Below are 20085 nucleotides of genomic sequence, written 5' to 3'. Positions count from 1 at the left end.
CTAATTTTGAGTTTTCATAGCTAGAAAAACAAGCAAACAACAATAAAACATAAAAAGGAATTCCCTGGTAGTCCAGCAGTTAGGACTCCACGCTTTCCCTGCAAGAGCCCTGAGTTAAACAAATAAATAGATAAATTTAAAAAATGAAAGAACTGAAATGGGATTAAAGCCCATGGTGGCACAATCCCTCATTCACAATTACGAATTCTCCAAATGTTTGAAAACTGAAGGCTTCCTCAAAAGTTGCAGTCAGTTTGGTGACAAAAGCTGACCCAAAATGATATGGGGATACTTACGGTCTGTCTTTACTCCATTTAGTATAACTGATCATGTATTTCAGTACAATGTATTATTATACTTGATTATGGGGTGATTATGATAATGCATCATATTATTATTTTTAAATTATTGTAAAAAATCTGAATTCCAAAACATATTTTTCTTCCCCATACAGTTCTGAGTGGTAAAGATCTTAAAATTTGCATTACCTAATTGGTTCACAATTTGATTTGTTTAGAGTTTCCCAAACTATGGAAGCTCATTTAAAGGATTACGTATCATTGATTTGACTTGCTTTTTCTAAGTCTTAGAATCTAAGAAATTGAACATACTATTTCTGCTCATGTGTACATAGGATTTGGTTTGCTAACAATCAGTTAGTAAATTAAAAAAAAAAAACACTATTTATATTCCAGTTATATGATTTAAATTCTAGCTTTAATAATGCTTTGCCTCATTTGTTTAAAAAAAAAGTGTTAATTGAGCTTTGTTCAACTGATATGATGTGAAGATCTTTGAATAAAAAATACCAGAATTGACACTACTGGAGAAGCACAAAACTAAAACAAACAGTTGCCTGAATTCTTCCTTTTGATTTTGTTAGTAATGTGTATGGTCTTAGATATTTGTTTCTCACTCATATTTATGTATGCACTGAGCCATAATCAATGCTGTCCCAATGCAGATGAAATATAATTTTTTAAAATACAATACCGAAACACTGTGATGCAGCTATGGTTTCGGGGGATTTTTTTTTCTGGGCCGGGTCACATGTCTTGTGGAATCTTAGCTCCCCAACCAGGGATCGAATCCAGGTCCCCTGCAGTGGAAGTGTGGAGTCCTAACCACTGAACCACCAGGGAATTCTCTGTTTTGTTGTTACTTGTTCATTTGTTTTTGCAGCTGTGTAAGTATCAATAACCTCAGATATGCAGATGACACCACTCTTATGGTAGAAAGTGAAGAGGAACTAAAAAGCCTCTTGATGAAAGTGAAAGAGGAGAGTCAAAAAGTTGGCTTAAAGCTCAACATTCAGAAAACTAAGATCATGGCATCTGGTCCCATCACTTCATGGGAAATAGATGGGGAAACAGTGGAAACAGTGTCAGACTTTATTTTTTGGGGCTCCAAAATCACTGCAGATGGTGATTGCAACCATGAAATTAAAAGCTGCTTATTGCTTGGAAGGAAAGTTATGACCAACCTAGATAGCATATTAAAAAGCAGAGACATTACTTTGCCAACAAAGGTTCATCTAGTCAAGGCTATGGTTTTTCCAGCAGTCGTGTATGGATGTGAGAGTTGGACTGTGAACAAAGCTGAGAGCCGAAGAATTGATGCTTTTGAACCGTGGTGTTGGAGAAGACTCTTGAGAGTCCCTTGGACTGCAAGGAGATCCAACCAGTCCATTCTAAAGGAGATCAGTCCTGGGTGTTCTTTGGAAGGAATGATGCTAAAGCTGAAACTCCAGTACTTTGGCCACCTCATGTGAAGAGTTGACTCATTGGAAAAGACTCTGATGCTGGGAGGGATTGGGGGCAGGAGGAGAAGGGGACGACAGAGGATGAGATGGCTGGATGGCATCACTGACTCGATGGATGTGAGTTTGAGTGAACTCCGGGAGTTGGTGATGGACAGGGAAGCCTTGCGTGCTGCAGTTCATGGGGTTGCAAAGAGTCAGACATGACTGAGTGACTGAACTGAACTGAACTGAAGTTCAAAATTATTACTAGCATGGAGTTTTTTCTCCATTTCACCACAACTTCTTTGAATTTTATCATCACTGAAACCTCCAAACTCAAATTCCAGCATTTTACTCTCTGAATAAAATTCACTCCTTCTGTAACTTTCAAACTTCAGTAGCATGTCACTACATTTCTGGCTTTTGATGTCATTTTCCCTTTCTCTCAAAATGCTGCAGGGCTATTGGCTTCATTTTACTTCCTAGAATACTCCAAGTCTCATTCTGCCTCAGGGCCTTTGCATTTGCTACAACCACTTCCTAGTCTGCTCTTACTCTCCTATTTTTCAACTTTGGCCCCTTCTCATCCAACTCTAGCACCAATGCCATGTGCTTAGAAATAACTTTTCTTACCCCCTTCTCTATGTCTTTCCCTCCCTGTTATTCTGGAAGACTGCACTTTATTTCTTGGTGGCAATTATTAATTTCCAAGTATAGGTTTTTAAATTATAAAAAAATATATTTGAAAATTATAAAAAATTTATTTTTATATAATTTGCTATTACTTGCTTGTTTCTCTGTCTTCCCACAAGACTGTGAGCTTCATGAAGAAGAGAAACTTCGCTCTTGTCGATTAATGTGTATGTAGCAAGGAGCATCATGCCTAGTACACCCTAAGATCTCAAGTGAAAGTGAAGTCGCTCAGTCGTATCCGACTCTTTGCGACCCCATGGACTATAGCCCACCAGGTTCCTCTGTTCATGGGATTTCCTAGGCAAGAGTACTGGAGTGGGTTGTCATTTCCTTCTCCAGGGGGTTTTCCCGACCCAGCGATCGAACCCGCATTGTCGGCAGATGCTTTACCATATGAGCCACCAGGGAATCCCAGGATCTCAAGAGCTATTTGAATAAACAATGTGAGAATTATTTACCCAATGTCTTTCAGTGATAATTTTTCCAAAACATCTCACTCTACATTTTACCTTTACCAAAACAAAAGTTGTTCAAATCATGCATATCATGAATATGGTCTCGAAAATTCTGAAGAAAATTCTGTGGTAGGGAAGTATATAACTTAAAATATGCATATTATGGAAAACACACAGAATATTCTAATCTATAGATAATAAAGTATATATGTATATGCCCATCCATATATGCATATATGGATACATAACTATATGTATTTATACATATATGAATCTTCGTGTATATATAAGGATGGGGGAAGTGTTGGGTGAGAAAAACTCAGGGCTGGGGAGGTGGTAAGATAAGATAGTAGATAATGAAAATGATCCCTAGGAATTTTTTTCTGTTGCAAGGAAAACTGCTTAAAAATGTATCAAGAATTTTAGTCTACTCTCTTCATTAGATGACTTCTTAAGGATGTTTTCCTAATTATAATCACGTCATTGAAATGTGCTCTCATCAGGTAACTACTGATGAGACTACAAAATAAAACATTCACTCTCAAAAAGTGTCCCGATTTAAACAATAAATTATATGGTCACCCTAGCTATAGGGTGTTCTTCTAAGAATGTTACCTATAAAACGCCAAAAGGGAAGAAATACCAGACCGTGGGGAGAGGCGGGGGGTGGGGCGGAGGGCGGCTGTTGGGGAGGGTTTATCGAACACAGGCACTTGCTCGCTGCTTTCTTCACTCGATTTCTTTAAACCCTGTACTACCCTTGGCTCACCAGAAATTTCTCTGGCAAAGAATTTTATACTGAATGTGTTCAATTAACACATGTATGCGGTATTTGACATATTTCCATATTTGCTGACATTTGTGGCTTTACATTTGCAATCAATCATACTGTAGCGTTCATTTAACCTTCATCCTTTTTTTTTAAGTTTTCGACTTCGTTTTTATTTAAAAACCCAGTTGCAACCACCAAATACCTGACTCAGCTCACAACTAGACACAGAGCATCAAATTTCCCAGCCCCCTTAATTTGAAAGCCTGCCAAGATAGGTGAAAGACCTTATAAATATGTAAAACAGGAAGTTCAAATTACAGTCAAGTAAATCTCTAGAGATTGATGTTCTTTTCAAAACAATTAAAAAAAAAAAACTAATAAAAAGCAGCACATTTTAAAGATATCCCCCCATCCAAGGCTTCACCCGAGTTCAGCCTGGACAATGTACTTTTAGTACTGTATTTATTTTGGATTTTTACCACTTCCTGGAGGCCTGGAGGAGCCACAGTGGGAGGATCCAAAAAAACTCAGTACCACAGCCATTTTGTTTGTAAGGCAGGCTGGTAGGATTCTATCAGTCAGCAAAGGTTTCTGAAACAATTTTTTGAGAAGGAGAAAAAAGTACTCATGCCTATTGCTTGTAACGTAGCCGCTAAAATCATTATTTTATTTGTATTTTCTGCACAAGAGGAAGTAGTAGTGCTAACCCATTCTAATTTTTTTTTTTTCAAGGAGTGAAAGCTCCCTGACCTGGAGACGACGTGAATTCGGTGCAAGGCTTCTCTAGGTACCTTTGGGATGTTCAATTTAAAAAAATGTTTTGATGGGGATCATTTTTCACTGGCCACGCTGGTATCCAAAGGAGACCACGACGTTGGTGAATGACAAGCTGCTTAAGAAAAGCGTGCTCGTCCTTAAAAAAAAAAATTGCAAGAAATAAAGAATGTGGCTGGAGACATCAAAGGGGGCATTTTCTCGAGCTAGCGCGGGCAGTCGTGGGCGCTATTGTTTTGCAGTGTCACTTGGTAGCGAGCTTCAGACTTTGTCGTTTGGGTGGCTGTGTTTTTAAAAGCCCAGTGTAAAATGGCACTCACACTGCATTTTTTTCCGAGCTGCAGGAGGCGGGGGGAGCGGGGGATAGTGCAGACTGTAGGGACGCTGGCCGCCCAGCCAATCAGAGCCCGCCTGCTTGCCATCGCAAAGTTGTTAACCCCAGAGTCTTCTGGCTGCCGCTGCCTCCTCTGCTTTTAATCTTCGTGGATATTTCTCCGATTTTTTTCCCAAACGCCCACAGATCCTGGGGAAGCCACCCCATGCAGCCACCGATAATGGAAGAAAGTCTGACTTTTTCTTTACCAGATATTTTAAAGATGTTGGAAGATCCATACGCTGCCTGGAGGCTGTTGTTTCTAGGGACACAAGTATCCAGCCTATATTGTTACAATTCTTTTTCCAGAACTGGCTTCTTCTTTGCCTCCACTAATGGTAAGTTTGTCATTTTACAACATTTATGCCATTACATCTTTGACTGAGCCGCCAGCTAAAAAAGGATTTTCATTGTGTTTCTTCTCACAAAACCAGTCTTGGTGTTTTTCTTTAGCTTTGATCTCTGCACATTTCCACCTAATCTTATCTGGTTAATTTTTACCAAAAGAAAAAAAAAATTTTTTTTAACCTCATGATTAAAGCAAAATATTTATAAATTATACTTTAATTACAATGAGCTAAAGGGAACTCAGCTATCTCAAGATGGACTTGTTTTGTGCCAGCAATGTTGGTAATGCCAAATATGTGCATATCCTCTTTATAAAAATTATGTATTACCTAATTTGTCCAGGACTAAATGATCAGCAGGCAAACTATAGATGTAGTTTGGTTTGGTGTGAAATGGGCCTATTGTAGTTTTCTTGATGGATTGCTTAGATACAAACTACAGAAAAGCTGCCCTTGGTATAATGAAGGTGGAGATTGACATAACCGGGTTTATATTAAGTTATGGCTGTTACTAAATAGTGGATCTTTTATTTGCTGATCAGATCTAAACTTGTATTCCATGTTAGTAGTTCCCTGAGGCTCCTCATTAGATAATCTTTGCAGATCTAGCTTGTTTTTCTCCAGAAAGGTACATTTGGGAGACATTTTGTAATTTTTGGCATTTTTCTAGTTTTTTTTTTTTTTTTTTTCTATTTGCACACGGTGGGAGATCTTTTTTGTTTTGCATTGATCTGTGTTGGTGGCGCTGTAGCTCTCCTCAACAATTTATGTCAGTTTCACTAAAAGAAAAAAGGAGGAAAAAAAAAAAAGAGGTGGGGCAACATTTGATCTATTATCTTCTCTCTTTATTTCCTTAAAGAAAGTTTGATTTGGTCGAAGGGAATTATTCAGTTGTATTGTTTTACTGTTTTCTGTGAACTGTGAACTATGGGTGAGAAGAGACACGTCGTCATAACCCGTCAGGGAGCAGCAGGCCAAGCGTGCAGTTTGCAGTTGTGTATTATCTGATCTGATCATCTCTAGATCACAGTTTTTTTCAGTAATAAGCTGTCTGTTTATCTTTTCTTTCCTCAGGAACATTTTGTATTTTTCTTCTATTACAATATCATCCATCCAACGTCTTTAATTTAACAAAATGTTTTGAGTTTTAGTTCACTGAATGTTGTAAAAGTTGAATTTCATTTTGAACCTAGGGATTTCTTAAATAACTATTCTAAGTTTCTCCTGGGGATTTTCTAGGAGTTTGATGTATAATAATGCTTACATTGTTGTTTGTTTTATTTTGAAGTGATACTTCAGTTGAATTTATGTATATCCTTGAGCAAATATTTTAGATTGAGATAATTTTTTAAGAATATGGATACAACTGCTTTTAACTTTTAAAATATTGGTATTCATATATCTAAGTGCAGGGTAAATCTTTTCCATCTTTGTTCTTGTTAAGAGTTATCTGATTAGAGAATATAAGATTTTAGGCCCAAAGCCTCCTAAGAACAAAAATGTGTATTACGATATGACATAGTTTTTACTGTTCTCTGTGAAATTTTTAGATATTTATGAAGATAGTAAGTATGTCCTTAGTTGAAAAAGAACATAGGAAAAAAATCAGCAATTGTACCGTAAAACAAATTATTTTGCTAAGTAAAACAAAAACAAATGAGATAGTATCCTAGACCACCTTTTCATATGATTGAATAGATGATTTCTTTAGAGAGTAAACATTTTTGAAGTTATAAAGTATCTTTTTTTCACTTTGAAATATGTAAGTGCTCATTTCACTAATCATTAAAATTTTCAAGTAAAAGAATGTGTGAAAATGACTAGGAATAGTATTTCTGATTTTTTTGTCTCATATTTACTTATCAGTGTTGAATCCTTTCCTTGAACTTAAAAAATAATTATAAATTTTGCCTATATTTTGTTTATACTCTGCTATAAAAATTTGAAAACATTCACTGTAACATTTTATCTCATCATAAAATTTCAATCTTCCCATCAAGATTGGTTTTGACATTATAGATTATTTATAGAGTGAAATACTGCAGGTGTAAATATATTCTCTAACCCTCTGATTGTGCTGGAGAGTTTAGTTCTCTGAAGTTAATCTACTGAATAAAATATACTTCCCAATATGTTTATTGCTAAAATATTCTGTTATTCAGCTGGTGACTTTGTTCATTGAATTTGTGAAAACTAAAAATATTTGTCTAATGAAGCCCCCCTTTTAAAAACAAACTGATTCTGTGAAGTCCATATGTAGCTATGCAATGTTCTTTGTTCTCCTATATCATCGACTATTACATCATTGATTATGAATAACCATTATAGTTGCATCTTCACTTTTTAAAATCTTCCATAGATATTTATGTTAAAGATATTCTTCTATCTATGACTCTTACATCACTAAATAAGGTTTAAATCTGTGAGGCCAAAACAATTCATTGTTTTATATTATTCTCCATTTTTAAATCCACCTTGTGCTTCATTTTCACTCTTGATTCTTCAGACATTTTTTTATTGACAACATTTTGTAGGCATTTAGTTTATGAGTTTGGTGAGATTATGATTAGAATGATTATAATAAACTATGTTTTATCCTGAAAAATCTTATTTATTAAATGTAGCATGTAGGGAACTAACTCAGTTTTTCATAGTAACAGTTGCTAGATCATGAACAATAAAGAATTTTTTTTTAATCTTGAAATGTTATTTCAGTCAACAATTACACACTTATTTTTTTCTGGCACACCTTTTTATCAGAGACAGTAGTAAGGAGCAACACTGACTATGTTAAAATATCGTTATCATTTTTTCTCACCCTGCTTCATCCCTCTGATGGAGGGGAGGGGTCAATGAGTAGTGAAATGGCCAAAAACCAGTTTGCAGAAAAAAGAAATAAATGATGCCAAAGAAACAGAAGATGTGTAAATCAAATTCTAAACAATAAACCTCCTAAATATGAACTTGAAACTATGAGTTTGGTCAATAATGGAAATAAACTGAACATTTTATTAAGACTTAATTTAGTGAACCCACATGATTTCCTAATTTATTCATTTGTATTCATTAGTGTTGCTAAAGATTGGGAAAATTTTCAGGTCAGCAAACCTATTAGGAAAAATGCAGTAACAAAGAGAAGAAACATTTACAGTGATATAAAGATGACATCATAAAATGCTGAAAACATTAGCCAGAACCAATCTAATATAACATGGAATAAACTTTTTTAGGAGAAGGAAAATTAGCTAAAAATTTTGCTCTCTGAAAACCAAGTGGAAGACAGACTTGAAATTGTATCTATTTCTAATTCCACCCTCTTTTTGTGTGTGCTTACCTCTTCTTTTTCTTAGACATATCATTACATGTTTTGCAAAGGAAAAGACAGGGGAAGACAAGAGATCAAATGGGTGTTTGTGTTATGACTTTGTTTTTTATCTTTCCGAAAAGATTCTCAAATGGAAACTCTAAAGGGAAGGAAAACAAAGATAATGATTTCTTTAAGAAAAAGATGAAAGGAATGGCCTTTATACTTGATTTATTCAACATTTATTTCTATTTAGGGGTTTGTTTTATATTTTCCTCCTATTACATGCTACTATGCTAAAATGCTGGGATATAGTATTAAGACAAAGAGGCAAGGATTCCTGCCCTCAGGGAGTTTACAGTCCAGTATGGTTCAACATTTTAAAAATTCTTAAATCTAAGATCTTAGATGTGGGAGGTCCCCATCTGAGAATAAGGGCGAAATAATATTTCTGGGGTAAAGCTTTTTTAAAAAAAGAAATCTATATAGGGTTTAACAAGTGTCCTTCTGTTCTTCTATTGAAGGACCATTATTTGGGACATTGAAGGGAAAATAGCCCTCAGATTTTAGATATAGCCCTAATAGATGCTGTATACATAGATGGTTAGCTAATGCAAATTACTACTGCAAAGTGAAAAATAAAACATTAAGTAATTTGCTTGAGAAGAGGAGAGGATCATTCTGGTAGTAGGAATTTTGGGTGTGTCCTTGTCAGGTCCATTTAATGAAAACTTTTTTTTCTTTAATGTGTAAAGCCTCATTTTGTACATTTTGCTCTCATTCTCATGAAATAAATGTCAATGTCTATAACAATTATGAAATGAAGCAGGGAAATACAATTTCAGTGTTAAAGGATTACATTAGAATAAAAACATTTTTTTTAATTGTCTGAAATAGTTCTAAGGGTATTTACATGACAAACATTTTTATAATAACCATTTGTATTTTAATTTAGGAAGGTAATATAATTAAACATGTAGTTAATGGTTAATTAGTGAAGCACATCAGATATGGAGCCAGGAAAGTAAGACTGCAGTTATATACAGATGAATTGGAAGGGAAGGAACTATTCGTTAAGAATTCTCTGTGTGTGCTTTAAGATGACCTCCAGAATGAAGTCAGCAAATTATTTTATCATACAGCCAATTAAAATACTATCTAAATGTATTATATCATATAGTTTGCTTTTGTACTAACATAGGATCCTGTGTAAAAAAAATGAGGACCCTTTATTTCAACTAAATTAATAATGAAGAGTCAGGCCATTTCTAGTCTGGTTCCATAGCTCAACAATGTTATCACGTTCCTTGCTGGTTTCCATTCTTTTACATTGCCATAATGTCAGCAGTGTCTTTCCTCATAGTCACAAGATGGCTGCTGCATCTCCAAGCATCATATCCTGATACTACAATTTCCAGAGTTTCTCTTAAGCATCTTCTTAGAAGGGAAAAAATTCTTTCCCAGAGGCCCACAGCAAACTGCTTCTTACATTTCTTTGACCAGGTTTGTAGGAAATGCTCATGCCTAAACCCTGTCTCTGGGAGATTGAAGTTACCCTAATTGGTTTAGCTGGGGAGGAGCTCTTAAAAAGGTGAATACCTGCCTAGTTTCCAGTACTCAGTGTGGCTAGCTCCCATTTGCTTTGTGTAAACTTTAACTGCTTTGTAAAAACATTCTTCAGTGATAAAACCTGTTTTCACAGAAACCAGACTGGTCATGGATGCTGCTAATTTAGAAAAATAAGCATTTAATGAGAGCTTTCTATGTTCCAGCCTTTAGGATAAATGCTACCTGTATTAAATAGCTCCTTAAATCCTCAAACTTTGGAGATAGAATAATTATTATACCCATTTTATAAATGAGCAAACTAAGCTTAGAGAGGTTTGGCCCAGGTTACAGTTAATGAAAAAGCCGGAGTTTGAACCCGGGAAGTCTGAAATCAGAACCGGACTTCTAACCGTCACATTGGATATTTCTAAATTTATCTTCTGTAGATTGGCATATAGTAAATATTTATTTATTATCTGGTTGTGCCAGGTCCTAGTTGTGGCATATAGGACTTAACTCCCTGACCAGGGACTCAACCTGGACCTCCTGCATTGGGAGCACAGAGTTTCAGCCTGTGGACCAGCAGGGAAGTCCCCAGATTGGCATATTTTAAATAAACTGTGTGATATTCCTATTTAAATGAGTCCTCTGGTGAATAATTTATAAGTCTAATAATCTTTTCTTGACATGAGCAATGCTTCCCTACATTATCAGTTGTACACATCTGAATTTTTGTATGTCAGATTTGCTGAAGATACATGCACCATATATCATCTCTTCAGGAGCAGCGCCGAAATTCTTTTAGAAGTTACATTTCTAAAATAAAAAAAAAAAGAAGTTGCAATTCTATCAGGAAAAGAAAAAAAAAAGATCAGAGAGTAAAGATGCAGGAAAGCTTTGTTGAAGTGAGTAAATTCATGATTCATAACACTAGGTCAAAACAGAATATTGGCTTCTGTTTCATAACTTACAAGGTACATTTATGTACAAGATGTTTCCACCTTTTCCATCCTTGGGATATAGGGAAGTTTACCCCTCTGGGACATTTTTGGGGGATTCAATGTAGCCTAGATCAGTGGACCTCAAACTTGAGTGTGTACCACCTAACATACAGGTGGCTGGGCCCACACCTCAAGTTCCTGGATCAGTGGGTCTGGGGTGGGGCCTAAGAAGTTGAAGCTGCTAGATGCTGCTGATGCTGCTGGTCAGAGGATCACCCTTTGAGACTTTGCTCTAGAGAATCAGAGGGTACCTGCCATGGAAAATATTTTGGATTTGAAATATGCCAAACTTTAAAGGATATAAATTAATAATTGGCAAATATATGAGTAAATACATGTGCAGGATTGAATAGGGGGTCAGGATAGCCTCCTTGAGAGTAGAGCAATGACTACATCTTATGTTTCAGCATGAGCATCACATTTGAGATTATTTTTCCAGCAACTCATATTTGTGTTTTTTTTTTTAAATGGTAATCTGTAATTTACAAATTATTTTTAAAAGCAAGTAAAAATAGAACTGAGTTGTGCTCAGTAGCAAGTTACATATGAAAAAGACTTCTGTATCTCATCATCTTGCTGGGTTTTCTCAAGATTTTATCCCACCACCCACTAAAGCCCCATGTTCATTAAAATGACATGGTTTTGATGAGACTAGGAAAAAGAGGCCATCATGCCAGTGACCTATATTTAGCTCTGAAACTCAGGCTACTGCCCCAATCCACTGGAAACTCTCCATCCTCCTAAGACAGGTCACAACCTCCAACTGAAAAACACTCTCAAGTGCCAAGGAGCCAAGAGTTTAATTGCTTCACTGCTTTGAGACTTAAAAAATTTAAGTCTGAAAGCTTTTGCTCATTTTTCACTAAAGTATAAAGTCCAAGAAACAAACCTCCAACATAAATCAGTAAAAAAAAAAAAAAATCAGTGAATTCAATGTCCTTAGCATTCTCAGAAGCCTGAATAAGCATTGAGTTATCCTTTCATCCCATGGAAACCCCATCAAGAAGCTGGAATGAAGTACTCGAAGAGGCAGGTCTGGGCTGTTTTCAGCCATATCATAAAACATCACTCGGCACCTAGGTAATAATAGACTCAGGTCATTTAAAATGGTCTAAATCTGCCAGAACTGTGCTGTCCAGGATGGCAGTCACTAGCCATTTGTGGCTATGTAAGTTTAAATTGGAATTAATTAAAATGAAACATTCAGTAGCTACACCTGGCTGTTGGTTACCATATTGGACAACTAATTTGTGGAAGGCTTCTTAGTTGTTCAGGTTGCTGTAACAGAATACCATAAACTGGGTGGCTTATACACAACAGAAATTTATTTCTCACAGTTCTAGAAGCTAGGAAATCTAAGATCAAGTGAAAATAAAAAGTGTTAGTTGCTCAGTCGTGTCTGACTCTTTGCAACCCCATGGACTGCAGCCCACCAGGCTCCTCTGTCCATGGAATTCTCCAGGCAAAAATACTGGAGTATGTAGCCATTCCCTTCTCCAGGGAATCTTCCTGACTCAGGGATCAAACACAGATCTCCTGCATTGTAGGTGGATTCTTCACCAAGATCAAGATACCAGCAAATTCTGTGTCTAGTGAAGGTCCACTTCTTGGTTTGTAGCTGTGTCCTCACACAGTGGATGGCGTAAGGGAGCTCTCTAGGATCTCTTACTGCTGCTGCTGCTAAGTCGCTTCAGTCATGTCTGACTCTGTGCGACCCCATAGACGGCAGGCAAGGGTGCTAATTTGAGGGCTCCACCCTCATGACCTAATCACCCCCAAAAAAACCCACCTCCAAATACCATCACATCTGGGACTAGGATTTCAGTGTATGCATTTGGAGGCTGGGGGATATAAATATTCAGTCTATAGCAGTGTCCACAATTACAGAAAATTCTATTGGAACTTCACACCACAGTAGGCTCACACTGTGGACCAGTGCTTCTTAACACTGTCTGCACTTCAGTTCAGTCACTCAGTCGTGTCCGACTCTTTGCGACCCCATGATTTGCAGCGACTCAGCAGCGGCAGGCCTCCCTGTCCATCACCAACTCCCAGAGTTCACCCAAACTCACGTGCATCGAGTCGGTGATGCCATCCAGCCATCTCATCCTCTGTCGTCCCCTTCTCCTCCTGCCCCCAATCCCTCCCAGCATCAGGGTCTTTTCCAATGAGTCAACTCTTCGCATGACGTGGCCAAAGTATTGGAGTTTCAGTCTCAGCATCATTCCTTCCAAAGAACACCCAGGACTGATCTCCTTTAGAATGGACTGGTTGGATCTCCTTGCAGTCCAAGGGACTCTCAAGAGTCTTCTCCAACACCACAGTTCAAAAGCATCAATTCTTCACCACTCAGCTTTCTTCACGGTCCAACTCTCGCATCCATACACGACTGCTGGAAAAACCATAGCCTTGACTAGACAGACCTTTGTTGGCAAAGTAATATCTCTGCTTTTGAATATGCTATCTAGGTTGGTCATAACTTTCCTTCCAAGGAGTAAGCATCTTTTAATTTCATGGCTGTAGTCACCATCTGCAGTGATTTTGGAGCCCAGAAAAATAAAGTCTGACACTGTTTCCACTGTTTCCCCATCTATTTCCCATGAAGCGATGGGACCAGATGCCATGATCTTAGTTTTCTGAATGTTGAGCTTTAAGCCAACTTTTTCACTCTCCTCTGTCACTTTCATCAAGAGGCTGCACTTAGAATCACCCAAAAACTTACAAATTAAATGTCTGTGCCCTATCCTCAGAAGTTCTAGCTGATCTCGGTGGAATCTGAGCATAAGTATTTTCTAAAAACTCTCCGTGGGGTTCTAACATGCTGCTGGAGTTGAGGATTGTTGAGTGACCCTATGGAAAAAAGCCTCTAAACCAGATATTGGGGCTACCAGTAGATAGTGTTGCTACTTCTCATTTCAGTCTTTCAAAAGCTACAGTCATCTAGGAAGAGAGGGAGATTTCAGATTGAAAGAATAATTGGACAGTTAAACCAGTTCTGTCCACATGTGCTGACTGCTTAATGAATACCAACTTCAGCTGGAAGAAAAGCAGTCCAGCTGCCACTCTTCAATTATAAATTACCTGATGCCCTCAAGAGTAAGTCTTGTATATTGAAAGACTATTCTGAAATCAAGTTATTTAAAAATAATATGAAATGTATTGAAGTTACATACCCAAAGGTAGTTCTTCCTTATGTTTTTAAATTTACCTTACAAATCTTGCAAATTTTAGATATCATGGTCCTTTAAAACTTGGTCTCATTTATGGCATTATTTAATTAAAAACCTCCCAACTTTTTATATACATTTTACCTTTACTACATCCGATTGCTTACTTTGGTACTTTAGCAGGCATTTTCAAGAAGTTAAGAAGGTCTTATCCATCTCACAAATTTAACTTTTAAGTTTATTTATTTATTTTTAAAAATTTGGCTACACTGTGTCTTGGTTGCAGCACATGGGCTTAGTTGCCTGTAGCATGCGGGATCCTAGTTCCCCAACCAGGGATCGAACCCAACTCCCCTGCATTGGAAGGCAGATTCTTAACTGCTGGATCACTAGGGGAGCCCCTCATACATTTAACTTTTAAATATGGTGATTCTTAAGTTCTCTTTAATGTTTCAATGCTGCATATAAAAAGGAATTCTATTTGAAAGTGTACTAAGCTGACCTCTTACTCCAAATGTTGTGAAACAACAATTACATCGATTTAAAAACATTTCTTTTCTTATTCTAATATTCTTTATGAAGTTAAAAGATTCTTACCTACTAAGAAAAGAGTTATATCCTACCAAAAAATTAGAGTGTTGCCTTCTCCAGTTTATTTTTTTTGTCTACTGAAGTTTCTTGATGAGCACAGGTTTTGATTACAACACAATTAGATCCCTGTCTGAGACACTGTGACATAATGAACCTATTTATGTTCACTGTATCAAAAAAAAAAAAAAGTATTCTCAAAGCCTATTTTCCTGAGATATTGTCATATCTTTACCTTTTTTTCAGTCAAGTTAGAATTGTTGGTCCCCACACAAGTGGCTACATCAACTGACAAGTATTTGGATTCTGCATTTCTTAATCTTTTAGAATATATATAACTGTCCTCGAGAGACCTCTGAACTTGGCAGACTACTACAGTCCTTCAGGTTATGCCTTGTAAGACAATCAGCTCTTGCAGATATTAACGGATAATTAATTGACACTGAATCTCTCTCTTGGCTTTTGTCTATGTGGTCACAATTTCTAAGGCAATTCTTTTAACAGTTTTTTGTTTTTGTTTTTTTTTTAACTTCCAGATAGCTCCCTAGAAGCCTCTCCATACATATTTCTGTTGAAGACATCACAGGAACATTTTAAATACACATTTCTTATGTTTTCACTGGGCATGCAGGATCGTAGTTCCCCAAATAGGGATTGAACCCATGCCCCCTGCAGTGGAAGCACAGAGTCTTAACCATGCACGGGATCACCACTTCCCCACTGGGGAAGTCCCTAAATACCCAGCTTTGACAAATCTGAATTCCTCCATCAGCTCTTTATTATGCCTATAACCTTCAGACAGTTACTTAATTGTCCAGACCCCCAGTTTCCTCTTCTGTGAATCAAAGTGATCTTGCCTACCCACCTGACTGCTATGAGATTTGCATTTAAAGCACCTAGAGTAATGCCTGACATGACAAAGGCACTAAGTTCATTTTTTCACAGGTACCTCTGATTTCAGGGATCAGAACTGCCCTTACATTCTGTGATGGAAATTAAAACGTTCACCTCACTCTGGTGTATAAAGTTGTTGCAGTATTCGAGAGGCTCTCATCATCCTCCCCATGTCCTTTATGAAGTTGATAAGTCAGTTGCTCCAAGAATTAAGGTTCCTCTGTTAACTGCTCTTCACTCGTTAAATAAATCCTTATTGAGATTCTACTACATTAAAACAACAACTATATTGGACAGAGTCTGAAACGATTAAAGGGAAAACGGAAGAGAAGCATTTGGGAATTGGAGGAAACTTCATGGAGCAAGTACTTTTGACCAGAGCTTGGAAGGTGGGTGGGCTTTCAACAGGTAGAAATTGAGAGGAGACTTTCAAGTAAAGAAAGTCATGAGAACACAAGCAAAGAGGAGACAAAACACCGTGGCACTGGGAATACCAGCTGGAAGTCCAGTGTGGGCAGAGAGTAAGCTGTGATGTGGGGGAGCTAGAGGCTGGGGGGTGGGGGAAGGGACTTGGGAATCAGGATGTCGGTCATTACCCATCAGACATCAGTTCAAAAACATAAGTGCCCTGGAAATGGTGATGGGATAAATAGGAAGGAACTACCTCTTTGTTAATAGACATCTGTTTACCCATTAGCCTGGTAGAGGAAAACTCCAGTGGTATAGATCTCTAACCAGATTAAGTTTTGATGGGAAGAGTGAAAAAGGTTGAAAGTTTGGGACAGTTTTCAGTGAAGTGTGGACGCTGGGCGGCAGGGGGCAGCATAAGAGCACTGAAGAGCTGAAAGAGCGCATAAGGGATTTATTTGCTTGTTTACTATTTCTTGACAACTGTGAGTTTATAAGGCTACTTCTATTGATAATAAGTGTTCATTTCCCCCAAATGAATAGAAATTTAAAGAGAAAAGAAAAATAACAGGCTGGCTAGTGGCAGAATGACATTGCTGTTCATTTGAAAGCATAAACATAGACAGTTGTCTATATATTATTTGGGCTTCCTTTGTAGCTCAGCTGGTAAAGAATCTCTGTATTATTATTTCCTTTCAAATGCGTAAGAACTCAGAATTTTGTATAAAATGTAAAAGTATACATTTTGGGACTTCCCTGGTGGTCCAGGGGCATTGATCTGTGCTCCCAATGCAGGAGGCCTGGGTTTGAAGAATCCCTGGTCAGGGAACTAGATCCCACGTGCTGCAAGTAAGATGTGGTACAGCCAAATATATAATTTTTTTTAAGTATACATTTCAATTGGAAACATGCCTTTATAAGACTCTTTAAGGCTTTGCATTTTTTTGGAAGCGCACTTGTTCAGCTATACTACATTAAAGGAACTAGTGAATAAAATGAGTTAAATAAGGAATAGAAATTTTAATGTACATTCTATTTTACATGCCAAATATGTGGAATTTCAAATTTTGGGTTTTCATGATTATACAAGTTTTATTTAAAAAACTATTTTTTCTATTATATCTTAAATTCAAGAATAACCACACTAAATTTCATAAGATTTTCCTGGCATAATTCCCTCATACTAACCTTTCTTAAAATTCTGATGGTTGGTGATATTAAGAATGGAAAATCGGAAGGACTTCCCCAGTGGGCCAGGGGTTAAAATTCCGTGCTACCAGTGCAAGGGGCTTGGGTTCCATCCCTGGTCAGGGAACTATGATCCCACATGCCATGTGGTGTGGCCCCCCAGAAAATGGAAAATTGGAATTTCCAGGTACATTCTTTTTCAGCTCTGGAATTTACCACTGCAAATGCTCCATTGCACTCAGCAGAGAATCCCTCTCTCTCTCAAGAGTGTGAGGAAGATGGCATCACACTGCTTCACACGCTGCGGGAGGAACACTCCCTCTCTGTTCCTTCACGATCCTCTCATTGTCCATCGAACGCATTTAGGTCATGATCCCTGGGTAGGTCCTTCATGTGCTGCTCTTCGCTCCCTCAGTTCACCTTGTCATGTATGCTTCTTTCCATATACAGCCATAACACCTTTTACTTGTCATCTTAATAGCCACAGAAATTACTTAACAAAATTTTTTATTGAAGTACAATATAGTTGATTTACAATGTTAATTTATGTTGTAAAGCAAAGTGATTCCATATATATATATATATATATATTCTTTTTCAAATATTCTTTTCCATTATGGTTTATCATTGGATATTGAATATAGTTCTCTGCTATACAGTGTATATTTGTTTTATATTGTTGTTTATCCATTCTATTGTATTGTTGTTTATCCATTCTATATAAAACAGTCTACATCTGCTAAACCCAAACTCTCCTTTCGTCCTTCTGCCAATCTGCTCCCCCTTGGCAATCACAACTCTGTTTTCTACGTATGTTTCTATTGCAAAAATAGGTTCATTTGTCATATTTTAGATTCCACATATAAGTGATAGCATATGGTATTTGTCTTTCTGACTTAGTATGAGAAACTCTAGTTGCATCCATGTCATTGCACATGGCATTTTGTTCTTTTTTATGGCTGAGTAATATTCCATTGTATATATATTCACCACATCTTCTTTATCCATTCCTCTGTTGATGGACATTTAGGTTGCTTCCACATCCTGGCTATTGTAGATAGTGCTGCTATGAACATAGGGTTACATGTGTTCTTTTGAATGAGAGTTTTGTCTGGATATATGCCCAGGAATGGGATTGCAGGATCATATGGTAATCCTATTTTTAGGTGTTTGAGAAACCTCCATAGTGTTCTCAAACAGTGGCTACACCAACTTACCTTCCCACCAACAGTGTAGGAGGGTTCCCTTTTCTCTACATCCTCTTCAGCATGTGTTATTTATAGAGTTTTTAAATGAATAGCCACATAAATTGATGGCTGACTATTCCATGATTGTTAAATACTGATTTCCAACTTTATTATGGAAAATCTGAAATGATGAATAAACTTTTGGTTTAAGATAGTTAACCTGAAAATTAGTTAAGTATCATGAAAAGAGATGAAAATAAACTACTTTGTGAAGTAAATTTATGACACATTTCCTGTATATTTTATTCAAATCATTTGTAAATCTGAAAATAAAATGATATAAAATTATTTTAAATGTTCCTTTCAAAACAGGATATTCCAGAATACACACACAAGACATACCACCCTATTTGCTTTTATAGGAATTAAGTTCATTAAGGGCAATAACATTTTTTTCTTTTGTGTCTCCCATGGTTCATAATACAATGCTTGCACGGAGATAGGGCCCAATAAATGAAACAATGTCAGAAAAACTTATACTATGTAAAGCCTGTTTTTTTTTTTTTTTTTTTTTTTCATTTTGATTATAGTTGCTTTACAGTGTTGTATTAGTTTCTGCTATACAGCAAAGTGAATCACTTATACATACACATGTTGGTGTTCGGTCACCCAGTCAGTTCCAATTCTTTGCAACCCCAGGAACGCAGCACGCCAAATTCCCTGTCCCTCACCATCTCCTGGAGTTTGCCCAAGTTCATGTTCATTGCATCAGTGATGCCGTCCAGCCATCTCATCCTCTGATGCCCTCTTCTCCTTCTGCCCCTCTTTTTTTTTTTTTTAATATCCCTCTTTTTTGGATTGCCTTCCCATTTAGGTCACCACAGAGCACTGAGTAGAGGTCCCTGTGATATACAGCAGGTTCTCATTAGTTATCTGTTTTATACAGAGTGTGATATGTCAGTTCCAATTTCCCAATTCATCTCATACATAACCTTTTTTTTTTAATCTTTTAAAAAATTATTTATTCATTTGGCTACACTGGGTCTTTAGCTGCAGCATATGGGATCTAGTTCCCTGACCAGGGATTGAAAACCTGGACCCCCTGCATTGGGAGCATAGCGTCTTAGTCAAGGAACCACCAGGGAGGTCCTCACACATAACCTAGTTTTTTGATGTAAGATTAAAAGGTACTCTTCGTACTTTCATCATACTTTTCAAATTGTTAAATTGGTTAAATTGTTACTATTGTTGTTCTTCTTGTTGCTATTTGGTATTTTCTGTCAGTGCTTGGATAATAATACTGTGTTGTTTTTTTAGTTTATTACATAGAAATTGTCTGCACTTTTCCAGTGAGAATATTAGCCTAGTTGCAGATTTTTTATTTTGTTGTTCAGTTGCTCTGTGGTGTCCAACTCTTTGCGACCTCATGGACTGCAGGACACCAGGCTTCCCTGTCCTTCACTTTCTCCTTGAGTTTGCTCGAATTCAGGTCCATTGAGTTGGTGATGCCATCCAACCATCTCATACTCTGTTGCCCCCTTCTCCTCCAGCCCTCAATCTTTCCTAGTATCAGGGTCTTTGCCAGTGAGTCAGCTCTTTGCATCAGGTGGCCAAAGTATTGGAGCTTCAGCTGCAGCATGTCTTT

At 37.1% G+C, this 20085-nt stretch overlaps 1 protein-coding gene across 3 annotated transcripts in view; it reads left to right on the top strand.

The window, feature by feature from the left end:
- The first annotated feature begins 4199 nt into the window (after positions 1-4199).
- The window catches only part of EPC1 (enhancer of polycomb homolog 1), a 97810-nt gene continuing 81924 nt past the window's right edge, over positions 4200-20085 (top strand). The window contains exons 1-3 of one of the 3 annotated variants that reach the window (XM_027559812.1): positions 4200-4282; positions 4394-4448; positions 5021-5146. In XM_027559812.1, the coding sequence (XP_027415613.1) occupies positions 5144-5146 (3 nt within the window). In that variant the 5' untranslated portion in view covers positions 4200-4282; positions 4394-4448; positions 5021-5143. Of the gene's footprint in view, positions 4283-4381; positions 4449-4955; positions 5147-20085 lie in introns of those variants that run through there. The other 2 variants (XM_027559811.1, XM_027559813.1) reach the window with 2 other exon arrangements.

Source organism: Bos indicus x Bos taurus, chromosome 13, assembly GCF_003369695.1.
Source record: "Bos indicus x Bos taurus breed Angus x Brahman F1 hybrid chromosome 13, Bos_hybrid_MaternalHap_v2.0, whole genome shotgun sequence".
In the NCBI taxonomy this organism is placed as follows: domain Eukaryota; kingdom Metazoa; phylum Chordata; class Mammalia; order Artiodactyla; family Bovidae; genus Bos; species Bos indicus x Bos taurus.
The sequence above is the reverse complement of the archived record's forward strand: the minus strand, read 5'-3'. Positions and strand labels throughout refer to the sequence as shown.